This window comes from Dreissena polymorpha, chromosome 5, assembly GCF_020536995.1.
Source record: "Dreissena polymorpha isolate Duluth1 chromosome 5, UMN_Dpol_1.0, whole genome shotgun sequence".
NCBI lineage: Eukaryota > Metazoa > Mollusca > Bivalvia > Myida > Dreissenidae > Dreissena > Dreissena polymorpha.
The window spans coordinates 72,904,465-72,922,757 of record NC_068359.1 but is presented as its reverse complement, the minus strand read 5'-3'; the positions used below and the strand labels follow the sequence as shown (position 1 = coordinate 72,922,757).

At 34.4% G+C, this 18,293-nt stretch overlaps 1 protein-coding gene across 1 annotated transcript; it reads left to right on the top strand.

The window, feature by feature from the left end:
* The first annotated feature begins 1,595 nt into the window (after nt 1–1,595).
* Nucleotides 1,596–17,781, top strand: LOC127831957 (carbonic anhydrase 2-like). The gene is made up of 8 exons (XM_052357056.1): nt 1,596–1,695; nt 6,101–6,130; nt 7,169–7,342; nt 9,315–9,463; nt 10,827–10,919; nt 11,892–11,955; nt 13,394–13,551; nt 14,658–17,781. Exons 1-8 carry the CDS (start codon nt 1,632–1,634, stop codon nt 14,925–14,927), a joined length of 1,002 nt encoding a protein of 333 aa, XP_052213016.1. The 5' UTR covers nt 1,596–1,631; the 3' UTR covers nt 14,928–17,781.
* The last annotated feature ends 512 nt before the right edge of the window (nt 17,782–18,293 follow it).

The following is an 18,293-nucleotide window of genomic DNA, read 5'->3' as shown; positions in this document are numbered from 1 at the left end:
TTATAATTTTAACGGGTAAATTAAGGGTCCAACACACATATTGCACATTAATAAATTGAAGTCACGTAAGGAAATGTTTAAAGGGCCGCTCTCTGACTGCCAATTTTTAGTTGTTGTTAGGGGTACAGCTATTTTTTTAAAGTATTCAACAGTATACACATCTAACTTTAAACAGATATACCGATATATTCTGTTAAACCTCTTTTCGTCTCATATATGTTCTTTCTCAACAACGTTTTCTATTGACATGTGATTAGAACCTTCAACGAATCGCGGAATCGGTGATATATATTTTACCGTCGCTTAAAATTTACGTTGCCCCATTTATATAATTATATACATATGTTTCATTATAGTAATATTTTAAAGGGACCGTCAACCACAAATGACGAAAAAAGAAAAGTTATAAAATACAGTATTTTTTTTTACAATTATTAGTTTATATTGATTAAAATATCACAAATGGTATATTATCTTACTTGAAAAAAGTTGTTAAGTTTTCATATTTTCATAATATTCGGTAATATAATTTTACTGAGAACAGGTACCAGGTAACTACCAGTTAACTATAAATAACGCCAGTAGATTGATCATCATCGTGACGTGGTAAACCCAGGAATGCAATTAGTGCATTCGTAGTAAATTGTATATATTTTATATATAAAATGATCAATCTACGTTATTTATAGTGTTTATATCGTCATGTCAACTATTTTCGCGATGTTCTTTCGATTTCACATCGCGAAATTTTATTACCGAATATACTGAAAATATCATCTTTTTTCAAGTAAAGTTATATACCAGTCGTGATATTTTAAACAATATAAACTAATAATATAAACTAATAATTGTAAAAAAACTGTATTTTAGAACTTTTCTTTTTTCGTCGTTTGTGGCTTAAGGTCCCTTTAAAGCAACACGTTTGACCTTAAAATTCACAAAAATAATCTTTATATTTAAATCATCCCAATTATTATTTGCTGAAAAGTTTCAATGTGCAACGAACGAATCATGGCTCATTTAAAACAGAATAATTTAATGAGCATTTAACATACCCCAGTTTAAACAAGTTAAAACTTCTACGCACCATGTCACCGCGTCTCTCCGGCTTATAAAACTATGTTTTATGCATGTTTCAGAAACACCATATTTCATTAAGACCCTTAGAAAAACAAGTGTTAGATCCTACAGACGATAACCCAATATTTCCGCCAAAAACTGGAAAGAGATGTAGAGCGGTTAACCGTGACTAGTATATATGTAAGTTGAAGTTTATAAGGCAGGAATAAAACGACTTAACTTAAACAGACGAAATTCTTTCTTTATAAATCAGTATACTTATTTTAAGAGATAAGTCCTTATTTTGGCTTTCATGCAATGATCAATTGACAAGCGGACAAAACTCAACGAGTGTAAAATTAATGACAGGGGATATTTTACAAAAAATCTAAATAATTTTGATGTGTTTAAGTGAGCAATAAAAGATTAAAGTAGATACAGTTTCATTTTAATATTTGTTTTGCGGTGGCATTTGAAAGGATTAAGAAAATAATTATTCAAGATACTATTTAATGTCGGTAAGAAGCTGGCGTTGCATTGGAATTGAGGACTTGCGTCTTGTTGCTTCAAAAATGTCCGTAATTTATCTGCTGTGCATTATTGCGTCGCAAATGACAGTTGTATTGTCCAATGCAGGTTGGTCCCGTTTTACTTAATATTTGCATGACATGACCATATGGTTGTAGTGTTTAAAATTTTCAAAAACGTTGAATAAGATTGTATATCGTTTTCATTGTGTTTTTCTATTGTTATGTAAGCTATTCAGATAACACGGGTATTTGAAAGGATGTTAACTCATTTATGTCTAGTGGACTGTCCCATCTTTCTAAATTGGATCAATTTATTTCCAAAATTAGGGATGTCTAGTATATTTATTTATATATTTAGAATATTTCTTACAGAAATTACTTTAAGCAAACAGCGCAGACCCTGATGAGACGCCGCATCATGCGGCGTCTAATATGGGTATACGCTGTGTGCCAAGGCCTTTTTTTCTAGTCGCTTGGCATAAATGGGTTAACAAAGACGGAAGTTTCTTTTGGCTGTTTGAATGCCATGGCGTTCTGGTAATATATCATTAAATAGCAGTATTCACAATGTCACTTTATGGTATCGTGTCTTATTATGGAGGCAAGAATTGCAAATGGCACTGCTACTAGTTCTATCTATGTGTTTGCTCAGTTATTTTCGACCACTGGACATAAGAACCATACCTTTCATATGGTATGGGTATATAAGTTTGAAACTTCGTTAACTGTTTTCCTCTCAAGCACGAATGGCTCCGTATTTTTATACGCGATTTCGATTCACTTCATTTTCTGTCTTTGTTTAAAGGTCAACTGGATTATATGTACCCACTCATAATAGAAACATTACATTTTTTATTAACTTTCATGTATACGTTAAGGAAGTCATAGTGCACATAACGAATGTTTATATTTGTATAGCCAATATAAGAGATGCAGTGCTCCAGCTAGGATTTGAAAAGGGCAGGGGGGCTTTTTTGTTCAAAAGGGCACTTTCGACGCGCAGTATTTTGTCAAAGGGGCACTTTTGACGCGCAGTATTTTGTAAAAAGGGCACGTTAGAGCGCACGGGTGTTTCTGGAATGCTTCCTATTGCATGTTAATTTATATGTTATAAATAATTGTATTATTCCCATTATTATTAAACCATTCAAATATAATGTCTACAATGAGGATTAAACTAATTACAATGTAATAAGAGATTTATGAATTATCATATGTAAAAAAAAAAAAAAAAAAAAAATATTTTTTTTTTTTTAGGGGGGGGGGCAGGGCGGAGGTTCGGGGGGGGGGGCAGGGCGGAGGTTCGGGAGGGTAGGGCGCGGCGCCCTTCGATTTAGGCCTAGCTGGAGCACTGAGATGCAATACAAATAATACCGTGTCATTAAAATTCCATGATGCATCTTTGAGCTCTAACAAAAAAGCGTTGCCGTCATTCCAGCAATAAAACATGACACATTAAGTCTTTTAATTAACGATTTTGGATTACTTGGATTACTTATTTAAATATGTCAGTAAGGCGATACTGATTTCAGTGTACTGATTAGTAAAATTGAGCTAAATCCGATTCACCATTTAATGCGATCCAGGTAGATTTTTTCCTGTTAATTGGAAAGCTGTAGACTGATGAACGTAGTTCCACAATACATTCGATTTGTAAAGTATAAAGCACTGATAAATACCAGAATAAATCAATACGAAACAATAACAGTTTCAAAATTGTATTTTTAAATTTAGGTTTAAAATAAAAATAATTGATTGTCTAACGTTATTTTTTCTTTGGTAAGTAATACCATTTTCTTAAATTACGTGTTCATATATTATATATGGTTTAAATCGGAAAATAACTTTGATATACAATAATTTGCTTTGTCATAACATTATGATAAGTAATGAAATAAGTATTTTTTATTTGAGCCGCGTTCTGAGAAAGCTGGGCTTAACGCATGAGCTTAAAATGTCGTCCCAGATTAGCATGTGCAGTCCGCACAGGCTAATCAGGGACGACACTTTCCGCTTTAATGGTATTTTAAGTTTCAAGGAAGTCCCTCTTTACCGAAAATCAAGTTTAGGCGGAAAGTGTCGTCCCTGATTAGCATGTGCCCTGCAAAACTCAAAACGACCTAAAGACCTACAAGAAACAAAAAGTAAATAAAGTTACCTAAGATTACTTTACGAATTTAAACATTTCATTCCTTGTCTGTATTATCGTAATATTTATGACGGATACTTCATTTCGATAGATCTTTATCGAATAATTAGAGAGAATATATCATGGCTTCTAATAAGGGAAATAAATAAGAGCTTTCTATTTACGAACATAAATCAACGTTTAGTTAAAACGTATTTATTTTAACTCGATTGCATAGACAGCCAAGGGCTTGTTTGAAACGCGCTCGAGTCCGTTTCCTGGGACTAGAACAAGTACTTGGTGTTTATAGGGGAAATCTTATGAACGCTCCCACAGTGGGGATCGAACCCGTGACCTGCCGATCGCTAGGCGGACACCATATCCACTACACCACTTCGACATAAATCAACGTTTACAGCGTTTCCATTTTATTTTTATAGTAATACTACCATCAACGTTAAACAAAACAACACAATTAATTTCTTATTGCATGTTGTATGCAGATGCTCAGGTATCCAGAGAAATTTTCAGCTTGAACCGTTTGGTCGCGCCATGTATCTTTTTGAACCATGTAAAGTAATCAGTGAAGGTATCTTTATTTTTACTTAAGATAACCTTTTGATAATTCGTTCACATAAAGTATATTTAATGGCGATGGTTTCCAAAACATTTACGAAATACATTGGCCTAAATTATTTGGTAGGAATGTTGCAGCTGTTAATGGCTGTTGTTAGCTGGTAATGTAACAGTAACGTGTTTGATATCTTCGAAACGCTGTTTCGCGACACAGTCTGTCCTTCATAACACCGTAGCGAATTCAAGCAGGTTAATTCCTTGGTGATAAAACTGACTCAAGGCGTATTTTACAAAAGTCTTAAAAATGTGACATTTGACGCGAATGTAATGTTTCTTTGTAAATTGGGTTAAATTTGATGGATTAATTTCCATGAAAAAAGCATCTCAGGAATCGCCAGGGGACGAAGTTGTTCGGCTACATTCCACAAACGACATTTCTAACTAGACTTTGAACAAAAGCGATATCAAAAATACAATATGTTGCGTGACAATGTCTGCGTTGTTTTGTTTGAAAACTGTCTTTGGTAGTCTAATTATAGAATCAAAGCAGGATATGGGTTTGGCGTTTACTTTTATTTCTGTTATCTTCTTGAGATAACATGCGCTTCATGCGAAAGTCTACCTTCAATTAAGTTTTTCGCTTAAGTTCTTTGTAGCATATATATTTTATATTTTTGTGGTGGCTATCATACTTTACACGACTTTGATAAAAACTTAAGTGTAATATTTAATCTAATACACACTATTACTATTTCGTAATGATTGTAAACAATGTATTATTTATTACTTAAAATTTTAGTTACGCTTTCCTACAAATCTTCACACTACCATTTTCACATCACACGATGTCACATATCGTGTAATCGCTGTCAAACACATCAGTTAACGTTTTCGTTTGTCTTTTTTATTTTTGCTCGAGTAAACATTCGTTTTAAATTGCGATATTTTCGCTTAGGTCCTTTCGAAATGAAACAGGGCTGTACGATTTTGTCAAATATTTATGAATTTATATAAATTGTGTAAACAACTTATTATACATATATTTCAATATAAATTAAGATAAAAGTTAAGAAGAACATGTGTCGAAAAATGCGAAATAAGCGAGATATATAATTCTGATATCGAAAATGTCTGTACAGTCGAATTCGCCAGCATGTATATCATGCATGTACGATGTGAATCTAAATTTAGTTTTACGGATCATTTTAATTTCCTGCAACGATATCTTTTTATACGGCACACGAACACTAACTCCGATTTTAATAAAAAGACGAATTCTGCGGTTATTGTAAGAAAATATGTACGAAATATCTTCATCACAGCGGCTCGGGGCGCTAATTTGTCTTTGCTGCATTTTATGAAATTCGTTTTCAATGTATAATTTTTCTTGCCTATTTTATGTTATTGTTACATATTGTTATTAATGTATTGCAATTTCACACGTATAATAATCGTGCAGTCCCGCTTTAAATCATTATGCTTTTGAAGTACAAAGCTATTAATCATTTTCCAGCGAAATCATTGTTTTCAGCTAATGTTTATGTCAAAAGAAATCAAATGAATGGTTTACAAGTCGGACTGCAAACATCTTACTCAACTGACAATTGTTATGGTCTTGAATGTTTGAAAAGCCATGTTGATTTCTATGATTTTTACCTTCTTGTTTTTGTTTTAAAATGTTTAGTGTATGTGTTTTATGTTATTATTTTTTTATCCTGAAAATAAATATTCTTTTTTTAATTATATTTTTAATGACTAAATTGTATGACACAGGCGTCTTATTATCAACTATCTTTTTTGTTTTAAGGGAATATTTGGACGTACAGAGGTTCACTAGGTAAGTTTAAATTTTGATAGTTTTTTAACTAAATAACTTTGACTTAGGAAAAAATATATTTGAAAGAAGACTGCTGCTTAAGTCCACAGGAGGTTTTGATCACAAACGCAGTTTAAAGGACCTTATTTTTATTTTATGTGTATCACATTCTTGGTCGATAATTGCTTCTCCCTTAAAATTCTTTGTGAAGCGTTTTTTTTTCTTTCGACACAACTTCAATACTACTTTCAAAAATTGTCTCGAAACATACGAGATAATCGAACAAGCAATGACAGTTCAATTTTCTTTTAACTCGTTGCTAAAGTTATTCATGATACCATGCCTTTATAACTTAAATGTTCAATTAATCACATAACTCTTTTTTTGATGTGTAGTTTTTTGTTGCTCCTTATTAACTATCTTGAGACAATTGTTAATCATAATGAATGCGCGTGCGCAAATATGTGTTATTATACAGAACTTTGGAGATTTATAATATTTTCGTGACATTAAATATCGTTTGATTTTCACTTTTGTTTGTTTTCTTATTTCACAAGCTTATTTTCTTATAATCATCGTTTTACTAATCATAATTTTACTAATGGTACTTATTTTTCCATCATTGTTTTAAACGACCGATATAGTTTTTAGACACATTATAAACGGCCCTTTCACACTCATACACCAGTTCAAATTAGTATTAAGTTTTGTTTAACATGCTTGAAAATGCGAGACAATGTCCTATACACGAAGTTATAAAATAATTGCACAGAAATAATGAAATACGTACAGCAATCATTTTACTACCTTTTTACACTACATTGTCACTATGTATATACCTCATATATGTGACATTCTCACGAACATATGTTGTGTTTCATTCCTTGTTAACATTGATCTTTCTTCGAAATAATGACTGTTTTGTATTTAAATTAAGCGCATGCTGTAATTGTATAAGTTACAGTATGTTTATGACGATACGCTCTATATGCTTAAGGCAAAATAAGCTATTCTGTTCTGTTCTCTTCAATTCACTGCTGATTTTTCAAACCTCTGCAGGCCCTGACCACTGGCACATTGATTATCCTCACTGCGGGGGCACACACCAGTCTCCAATCGACCTGCAGACCCGAGATGCGGTCGTGGACCCGACTCATCTGTCCCCGATCGTCTTCTACGGCTATGACCGTGTCTCTAACCTCAACTATACCCTAGAGAACAACGGCCACACTGGTAAAAGGATACATTCAGATCGTGTCTCTAACCTCAACTATACGCTCGATAAAAACAATACTGTAAAGTTTTTATTTTATTTTCAGACTCACATTTATAACAATTCAAAAGATATAATCCCGAAAATCCTACACATTGTTTGGTTAATGTTTAACAACATGCACATATTTATATTTATGTAATAATGCAATGTATGTTTTGATCAAATAACTTCATTTGCATTTGCATGTTTATTTTGAATCAATCCTCGAACATACGTATGTAATAAGTTAATTATTTTACATATTCCGCATCTATGCTGCAAAAGTAGTGTATTTATATTCAATATTACTACTTGAACAAGGTTTAACAAAATATTGTTGATACATTCTTATTGATTCGTCACCCCAAAGCAACCTTCGAAATTATATACGCTGACATGATTACTAAATTTAATCGCCCCAATAATCATGAACGGAGATGAACATTAAATACTAAAAAGTAAGGCTTTTGGACTAAAATACACTTCGCAACGGAATTCTATCAATTAATTTATGAAATGTTATATTCGCACTTTCACATATATACGCTACATTAAATGAAATGCTACTTAATAGAGTTGATGTTAAATGTACCAAACGAAATAGCGTAGAAGAGATTAAAAATCAGAACAGACAAACTACTTGATGAGATAATAAGTACACGAATGCATGGGTAATACATTAGTGCGTATGCGATTAGACAAATGAGTGAATGAATGAATAAATTAATAAATGAACGAACTAACGTTAAAGAAGAGAATAACACATTTCGGATAAATAAGCACAAATATAAAAGAAATAAATTGATGACTAAGCAAATTTTGGTATTTTAAAACACGCCTACGTGTTAACATATACATAAATTCATCAGAATTGAATATGTAAACCAAGCGCTCAAACATTGACAATGGCTTTGTATCAGTTATCCACTTTATCAAATATTATTGATTTAGGAATTCGTATTGGTCGTACAATGTCTGCAGTTTTGAGCCCATTTGCTATTTGGGGAACATACGATATGTCTTTATTTATATACACTAAAGCTACGTAATTGGACCTTTTACATCTTACCATTACTATATCTGCATGAGATGTGGGTGATGATCTGAAATCTGTACTTCATATTGCTAAATTTTGAAATTACTATAACAAGGGGTGACTTAGGCCGATACGTGAACTTCATTTATCGTTCCTGAAAACGTAGTCAATCTGTTTTGTCCTGACGATACAGTAATTTAGTAGTAATCGAATAATTATTTAGTTTTTATTGCTTTTGTATTTGAAATACGATGCTATCAGGTAATTTTTTTTTTTTACAGTTTTATAAAGTGTGACTTGTTCAGAGCTAAATGCGCGGTTTTGGATCCATTCAACTAGTAAAATATCATAGCTTTTCATTGACCGTAAAAGAAGCCAGCCCTAGCTTTCATCATTATATTGTGTAAAATCTCTATTTGTACGTATTGTCGTGTATTGAACAAGCTCTGTGTAATTTGAATTGTCCAAGTGACTAATTGACCAAAGAATTTAAATAAATTGATGATGCAGCCATGCGCTAATTTGTTTATTAGCTCATGTATTAACACTTAACTTGTGGATTTATTAATGATTGGTAAGCAGAAACTGTTCATCGTAGTGATTTGGGCAGTACATGTACATGTAATACATTAAACTCTATTCTTATCACCCATAAGGAGCTTATCCATAATGTCCCTTCTTTTCCGAAACAATCACGGCTTTTAAAATGTCACTTACGTTTATCAAACGTAAAAGCGGTCTCTCTTAAATAGTATAATCTAATAAATATAATAATTGTGTAAAAATGCATAAAATTTGTGATTTCGTTTTGACGCACGTGTATTTATAATTGCTTTGCTGTTTGTTCTTGGCGATGAGTTGCATATACTATTTCGCAAATAAATTGATCTGTTCTGTTCTTGTTCAAATTCCAGTTCAGATTGGTTTGAACGAAAAAACGATGATGATCTCTGGTGGAGGCTTGAGTGACACGTACATTGCCGAGCAGTTCCACTTCCACTGGGGAGCCGTGGACGAGCGGGGTTCGGAGCACTCCCTCAATGGTCGCTACTTTCCCATGGAGGTGAGGAATGATATTTTGCGCCGCCTGTCTGGTTAACACAGTGGTTGATATATGCGCTTCTCCTTTCCGCGACATGGTTTCAATCCCCGGTACCTGATAATGTGAGTTTGGTAGGTAGTCACCACACTGGGCAGGTGGGTTTCCTCCGGGTACTACGGCTTCCCCCACAACACAAGACCACACCAATAATAAATAATAATTCAGTAACAACGACATTGCTAAAAATGCAGCTATAATTGAAAATTTGTCACAACTGCTATGAGTCTAGAAAGCAAACAAGGTAGGAGTGCTGGGACACACTCCAGGTCTGCACATAATGCCGCCTCCGACCCGGAAGGGCCTCACATACTTCGAAAAACGCACAGAAACGCATACACACTTTATTATACCCCTACATGGACGGTAAAATGGGGTCACCATGTCGGTCGATCCATCGGTCGGTCGGTTTGTATGCATACGATGTTAAATATTTGTGGATCGGCCTAATTCCACATATTTGAATGTTATTGAATCTTAAAATATTTTATCTTGAAGTAATTTACATGCGCAAGATTCTTGTTTGGAAAGATGTATTTGTAACCGGTTGGACAAGACTTAAATTTGTTTCATGGATGTGTATTCTACGAATTATCATTGTCTTCCATGGTAAAATAAAAACATCGTCGCTGTTTTTCGAAAACCTCGTAAGTACATTTTAACAACTTTTCAATAGGCAAAAGAAACATTTTTAAAATACAATAATTTAGATAGTCTTAAATAGGAACTGAATATTAACGAGAAAACTGAGTAAGTCCATTTTTAGAATTAAAATGACAACTACAGGCTTTTATATTTTCATAAAAAGTATGCCCATTTTGACTAAGACTATCTAAATTAATATATTTGAAAACTTCAAAAAATATTTAAAAAATGTTTTTTGAAAAGTAGGAAAAATTGACTTACGCAGTTTTTGCAGAAACAATTAGTGCACCAATTAGTGTTCAGGATTTTCTCACGTGCTCATAACTATGCCTTCCAATTGAATATGAAATCCAGTATTTTCGCAGAAAATGACCCGTGAACCCGCCGTTCTTATAAAAACAAATAACAATTTGCGCCAAATTTGACTTACGCGGTTTTCGAAGAACAGCGACGACATGCGACTTTCTACTAAGTGCCTTTAAATATTTGATTGTGTTATTCGTGCTTGCGCAGAGACGTTCATTTTGCGAAATTCGTATAAAGACATACAAACTGTTTGTATTTTTTTCTTAGATTACGTTTACATAATTACGATAACATTAAAGACAAAACAATGCTTGAACACCGATTTAATAATAAACTCGTTTCTAACCAGCAGTAATTCAGTGTCTCCATGTTTCAGATGCACATCGTCCATTACAACAAGAAGTACGGTAATATCTCCTCCTCTGTTGACAAAGCGGATGGTCTGGCAGTGCTCGGCTTCTTCTTTGAGGTAATGTGGCCTGGGAGTACTCGGCTTCTTCTTTGAGAAAATGTGGTCTGGGAGTACTCGGCTTCTTCTTTGAGAAATGAGAAAATGTGGTCTGGTAGTGCACGGCTTTTTTTGGAGGTAATTTGGTCTCGCAGTGCTCGGCTTCTTCTTTGAGGTAATGTGTTCTGGCAGTACTCGGCGTCTTCTTTGATGTTATGTCGTCTGGTATTGCTCGGCTTCTTCTTTGAGGTAATGTGGTCTGGCAGTACTTGGCTTCTTCTTTGAGGTCATATGTTCTTGCAGCTCTCGGCTTCTTCTTTGAGGAAATGTGTTTTGGCAGTGCTCGGATTCTTCAATGAGGTCATGTATTCTTGCAGCACTCGGCTTCTTCTTTGAGGTAATGCGTTCTGGCAGTGCTCGGCTTCTCCTTTGAGGTTATTTGTTCTTGCAGTACTCGGATTCTTCTTTTACGTAATGTGGTCAGGCAGTGCTCGTCTTGCTCTTTGAGGTTATGACTTTTAATTCAACTAGATGATGAATCGAAACATGTCGTGGATTATAAAGTCGACATAAGAATTCTTTTTGAAACACCTGGTTGGCGCTTGGTTATTAAAATTATTAGTTAAGCATAGCCAAAAGAAGTATTATGGTGACGTATGCAAACACGAAATTTGTTTATAAAGACAAAGAGCGTTGAAGTAACAATTGAGATGTTAGTTTGTCCTTAAATAAATGTATGCCAGCCTTTTAAAATTAACTTGCTCATTGACCTAAGATTGTTCGGTGGCATCTCAGCAAACATAACGGGACCTAGATTCGTCTTACACTCAAAGAAACCGTATGTGGCTTAAATTTAAATGATATTATTAACTATATTAGACAATTTTTTTTTTTAAATTCATATTTTGTTTTCATTTATTAGAACGGGCATTTTAGAAGTAAATGAGAACATACGATATAGTACGTACATACTTGTAATAATCGTATTTCTAGGTTGGCCGATTCAACTTCCATTTTCAAGAAATCATCAATAATTTTGGCGATATTCAGTACAAAGGTAAGTACAGGCATTTTTTAACTCTAGCAAACACAGACAATAACACATACATTATATGTGCTCAAGAGCTTTGCCATTAATAGCCCTATGTTTTGTTTCTACACAATCGACCCCCGCTATATGAATTGACTAACGTGCATTTTCATTTGAATTAAAAAAATAAAAATAGGTTTTTATTATTATTCCAATGGATCATATCCATTACAAAATGATGGCGTCAACATATGTGTACATTACGTTGTGTTTGGTTTCTTCGTTTCCTCTGTTCCTTGCCTAGAAAGTCTAAAATGAGTCTTGTTCTGAGAAAACTGGGCTTAATTCGTATGCGTGAAGAGTCATCCCAGATTAGCCTGTGCAATCCACACAGGCTAATCAGGGACGACACTTTCCGCCTAAACTTGATTTTAGGTAAGGAGGGACTTCCTTGAAACTAAAAATACCATAAAAGCGGAAAATGTCGTCCCTGTTTAGCATGTGCGGACTGCACAGGCTAATCTGGGACGACACTTTACGCACATGCATTATCCCCAGTTTTCTCAGAAAGCGACTCAAATTTTTGTTCTATGAACGCCTTATAGTCAAATAAGTTGTTTATAACATTCGTGATTTTGAAGTTTTAACACCACAAAGAAAGACTTTTAAAGAGTCGAAAATTTTAAAGTAGCCTTAAACTATCTATAAAAAGCAAATTCGTTGAATTGATATCCCCCGCCATTATACTTCTGGATACAACAGTTTTCTGGACGGATGGACAACGCCAACGTGCATCATCCGCTTATCCATATATATATATATACTGACACCAATTTCCAATGAAATCCGTCAAAGCACTTCCAAGATATGGCTCCGGACACACAAAAAGGCATTTTTTCAAGATACAAAGGGCCATAACTCCGTTATTATCCGATAGTGTACAATGCCATTTGGCGTGCATCATCCTCTTATCCATATATATACTCATACCAAGTTTCAATGAAATCCGCCAAAGCACTTCCAAGATAAGGCTCCGGACACGAAAGTGCCGGACGAAAAGACGGACGGACGGACAACGCCAAAACAATAGCCCTCCGCCTATGGCGAGGGATTGCTAGTGTTTCTATCGTAGTTCGAGTCATATGACCTTTTTAGCATTATCGACGCTATCTCTGAATTTTAGCATTTGTTCACTAGTGCTGCTGCAGAACGAATATGGCACATTCGATCTAGTTATGGTCATGTACATATACTAAATCCTAACCATATACTAATATCAAATAGATTGGTAATTTATTTGGTTCAGTTTAATGTATTGGCGATCCAAGCAATTTTTATTAGATTGATGATATAATAGGAACAGTTAAATGTCTTGCTGATTTCTGTTATGATTTACAACGCTTGAAAATTGAAGAACTATTAGAATAGTGACCGTAGAATGCGGTGTAATACTTCTTTCTTTCAGATGAGAAAGTCCAGATACACTCCATCCCCATGATAGACCTGATGCCCGCCCGTCTAGCCAACTACTACCGCTACGTCGGTAGTCTGACCACGCCCCCTTGCTATGAAAGTGTCACGTGGACCATTTTTAATGAAACCATTGAGATAGCAGAAGAGCAGGTATATATTTGAGCCGCGTTCTGAGAAAACTGGGCATTATGCCTGTGCGTGAAGTGTCGTCCCAGATTAGCCTATGCAGTCCGCACAGGCTAATCAGGGACGACACTTTCCGCTTTTATGGTATTTTTAGTTTCAAGAAAGTCCCTCCTTACCGAAAATCAAGTTTAGGCGGAAAGTGTCGTCTCTGATTAGCCTGTGCGGACTGCACATGCTAATCTGGGACGACACTTTACGCACATGCACCAAGTCCAGTTTTCTCAGAACAAGGCTCATTTATAAATATAAACATTCGTTCACCCTTGAACAAGGTACCACCGCTATTTTGAACGAAACATTCGAACCTCTCATATACAATCTGTAATTCTTCATAAAGAAAACACTTCTGGATGGTATTGAGATTTTGTTTCCTTGTGAAGTGTCTGTGATGTCAATATTCCCATATTCTATGACAAAAGCATGTGTAAAAAGATCATAGTTTCTTAGCTCCGTGAATTCTTAGCTTAACGAAATAATTATCAATAATGTGTCTGATTTAAATTATGTTTACGATGTATCGTTGACTGTCCTCTATACATGCATAGTAACAATACTGATTTCCGATTTGGTTGAATGCACACGTAGTTTTTATCTTTCTTTTATTTATGTACTTTGTAATAAAGCCCCTAAACGCTGCATATTTTAACTAATAAAATACCTCAATTGCAGAAAGATCGACTTATGTTCTATCTATATGAAAGGAATGCTACATGAATACTTATTTCGCCAATAAATATTTTTGTACAGCGTACACATGCCATTCATTGAGTGATAATTCAATGAAAATTGTGTTTTCATGGTATATAACAGCAATTTATAGTCTTTTATTAAAAAAACATTTCAGCAAGACACTGATCGGAAAACTATAGGATTGTCAGAATCGCTCCTCAGACACTTGTGCGAAGCACATATTTAAGCATTGTTCATTAGATTGATGATATTGATGATATGAACATAACAAAACAGTTCTTTGCAATTTAAGCATATACTTCTCATCGTCAAAAAACAATAAATTGATAATAAGCAATTACACATGCGTTAAAAGAACAACAATATTTTGTTTCTCCTAGTTGGTACAATTCCGTACAACAATCTTCGAAAACGACAAAAGCGACGGCGGCGTTTCGATGGACTTATCCGACGACTACCGACCCGTCCAGTGCATGTTCCGACGCCGGCTGTATGCCAGCCATCCATCCCTGAAATACAATGCGGCTACCCAAAATGTCATGGTAGTCGGAGACGGAAATAGCGCCGCCTCAAACGAACCGCACCGTATAAGCCTCTTTTTTATGTGTTCCGCCTGGTTATGGTTTTTACAATTATTCTTCTCTCTATGAAAATGCAAAGTGTTTTTGTGTATACTTAACGTCTAATTGGAATTTTTTTGACCTCAGTAGTTTGCTTTTAGTAGAAATAAGATGTGGCGTGTATTCAACAATTACTTTCTATGGAAAAACACAATATGTGCACTCAAATACCGTTTGTTAATTAAATAATGCGGCAATAAGTATCTGCAACTAATCTTTTCAATGTTCGTGTTTATACATTGCGTCTCTGTAATTGAACTTTCTGTGAATATTTTCTTAAAGTTTTCATGCTTCAAAATAAGATAACAATACAAAGCTGACTTGTGTACGTCGAAATCATAAAACATAAGTATACTATACTATAAAGACCATAACACAAGGCAGAGGTGGACCGGGCTTCTATAATTGACCCACGGCTGTTCGGCACTTTGCCCGAGTGCCAATCAATATCCGCAGGGGGCCGAGTATAGACGTGCGGCCCAGCCCTGTCGTGTGTTATCCTTATATAACATTAACTCCTTTTTTGTTTATTCACTAAAATTGATTACCGAACCAGCTCTGTGTTTCATTTAATTGATTACACTATATATGGATTTTAGGTACAATAATTCGGACGTGTTGGTTAAGTTAACAGTAAAATATTGTTAAAAAGGCATTGAATCGAAAACGTAATTCGAATTGCGTGCTTGTCATGCATGTTTGGAAACTTCGATAAAAATACGATATATTGCTAGGGTAGAGGTAGAGACATTTTCCACTTCACTTACTGAATGATTTGTACATAACTTCTTTTATCATTTAGATTACTTAAGATATATAGCATATGCATATTTTTTCATCTCTGATTGCATAACACTATTAAGTGTTATTTTTCAGTCTTCCTATGCATTTTTTTGTTTACAATATTGCAATAAAATGTGCTCGAACATTCGATATCGCACATCATGGTTTTTGTTGAAGTGGTGAGCAGTCGTTGCAAATTTTTCCAAAACACCTTCGTGATATGTAAAATAAATTTAGATATATGGATGTATTTAAAATAAGTTAAGCTAATGGAAGAAAGAACAGAAAATTGAAGTTCATATAGTTGAAATTAAAATTTAATCAGCATTGGATTTAAGTTGTTATTGAGCTACGTGTGTCTTTTTAGATAATACATTTGGTTTGTTGCTGACTCCTATAAAAGTAAAATAGTTTCATCAATGTAATATACCATACAGTTTCAGTCGAAATCGATATTATCACAATCGTGTGCTACGTATAAGTATCATTCTGTTATTTTTTTCCCATTTATTTGTGGCTAAATTGTATTAACCATAGCTGGCTAAGACTCAACGTGGACGGTATGTAATACTAGAACTTACCAGTTCGACATATTGCATGATTTATCGTTTGCCAACCGTTGTGTACACACCGGTCTTACTGACAAAAACATAGTGACGTCACCATCTATGTATAGAATGGTTTGCTAACCTTTTAAAGTTGCAAACAAGCTATGTAGAATTGGAAGAAGGCAGTCTGTTTGATATATTGAATACGTTCATTTGTGTGAAGTGAATTAAACATAAGCAGCTATGAACGTCAAACTACACCTGTAGGCGAGAACTCTATGAAAGATCCCAGCCTATGGTCTCTCTTGTATATGTTTGTCCATTTCGCAACCGTAACCGTGTATAGACCGTATCCACATATATTCAGATGTGTAATGGTGTACTATTATATATATGATAACTTGTCAAAATATACATGCATGTGATGTAAGTTTATTTCCTTATGATCATATTTCCAAAAAACTGTTAAGATTTCTGTGTGTGTGTGTGTGTGTGTGTGTGTGTGTGTGTGTGTGTGTGTGTGTGTGTGTGTGTGTGTGTGTGTGTGTGTGTGTGTGTGTGTGTGTGTGTGTGTGTGTGTGTGTGTGTAATTTTAGACTATTAATTATTAGTTAAGCGTTATTGCAAATATTTTCAATCAAACAAATTCATTGTGAAATAAATAGTTTAATTATGTTATGCTCAGTATACTAGTATTGAACAACTACGACGGGGCGCCAATATTGCATCATGAGTAAAACATAGTAATAAGGTCAGGCATGTATGCGCAATGATTGATACCTTTATTGGCGTCGCACTGAAGGGCGGCGACTCGTGTGTAATACGTTTTTTTTTCGCTTATGGGAGGAGAATTTATTTTACGGATCAATGTACATATTTTTGTTGTCAGAATATCTTGCATAGTGGTGATTTTTTGTGTAAATTAGTGTAAATAAGTACTGCATTTGTGCCTATTACATTTACTACAACATTTATTGCCAATAATGCAAGGCTAATTCTTTTTGTAAATAACTGATAACAGGGACTAGGCAATACTAAAAGATAACAAGGACTGGGCAAATACGCGAACCGGTGAAACTGTCTGGTTTTGTATAAAAACAAAACATGATCAAAATATATTTATTTTGGTTTTTTCTAACAATAGCGCAGACTTTTGCTGTTCGAGTTTTGGTTAACGCGTATTTTCTTCAATGTTAAAAGACGACAGCAATTACACGGTTTATTGCTTTATTGATAACCGTTACACTACAGTCACTTATTAATATCTTAGTAAGAAGGTGATTTTTCAAGCGGTTCCGTAGTGTAGTGGTTACACGCTCGCTTCACATGTGAGAGGCCCAAGGTTCGAGCCCCAGTAGAATCAAATTAGTTTATTTGTGTTCTATGTTAACTTTTTGTTTTGATGTAGACATTTTAGTTTAAATAAATATGCTGTTTTATTGTAACCATTTTTTGTTTTTATTATGCCCATGAAATATATGTGTGAGAGGATGGGGGGGGGGGGTCGTAAACACATTAAAACGTTTACAGTGTTTTCATATCATTGAGTACTCAACCCCTATCGTAAATGAGCAACGTAAGAATGAGTTCAGAATCATCTCCCTTTGAGTTGAGAAAAATATGAAATTACGCTTACAAGACAAAGCAGATTTTTTAAAACCTACACAGTTCTGTTCCATTGATGAAAACTGCACACGGATGCCATTAAAAAAGGAAACCAATGTAAATAAAATGAACTATGCAATATTTGGGGGTTACAACACAAAATTAGATAATGGTTATTTGGGGGTTATAACACAACATTATAGACAATTGTTATTTGGGGGTTATAACACAAAATCATAGATAATGGTTATACCAGTATCTATTTCTATTTGTTGAAAATAATCGGCCAATATTTGAATATTTACAGTAGAAAAAAATCGTTCCATGTAACTTCATTGAGTGCCTTTTACACTAAAATTCCCGACGCCCTTTGATGCATCAATACTTATCTTGTGTATTATTTGTTTTGAGTATCATGTAACATTACGTATGTTACGCGTGTATTATCTTTTCCGTATTG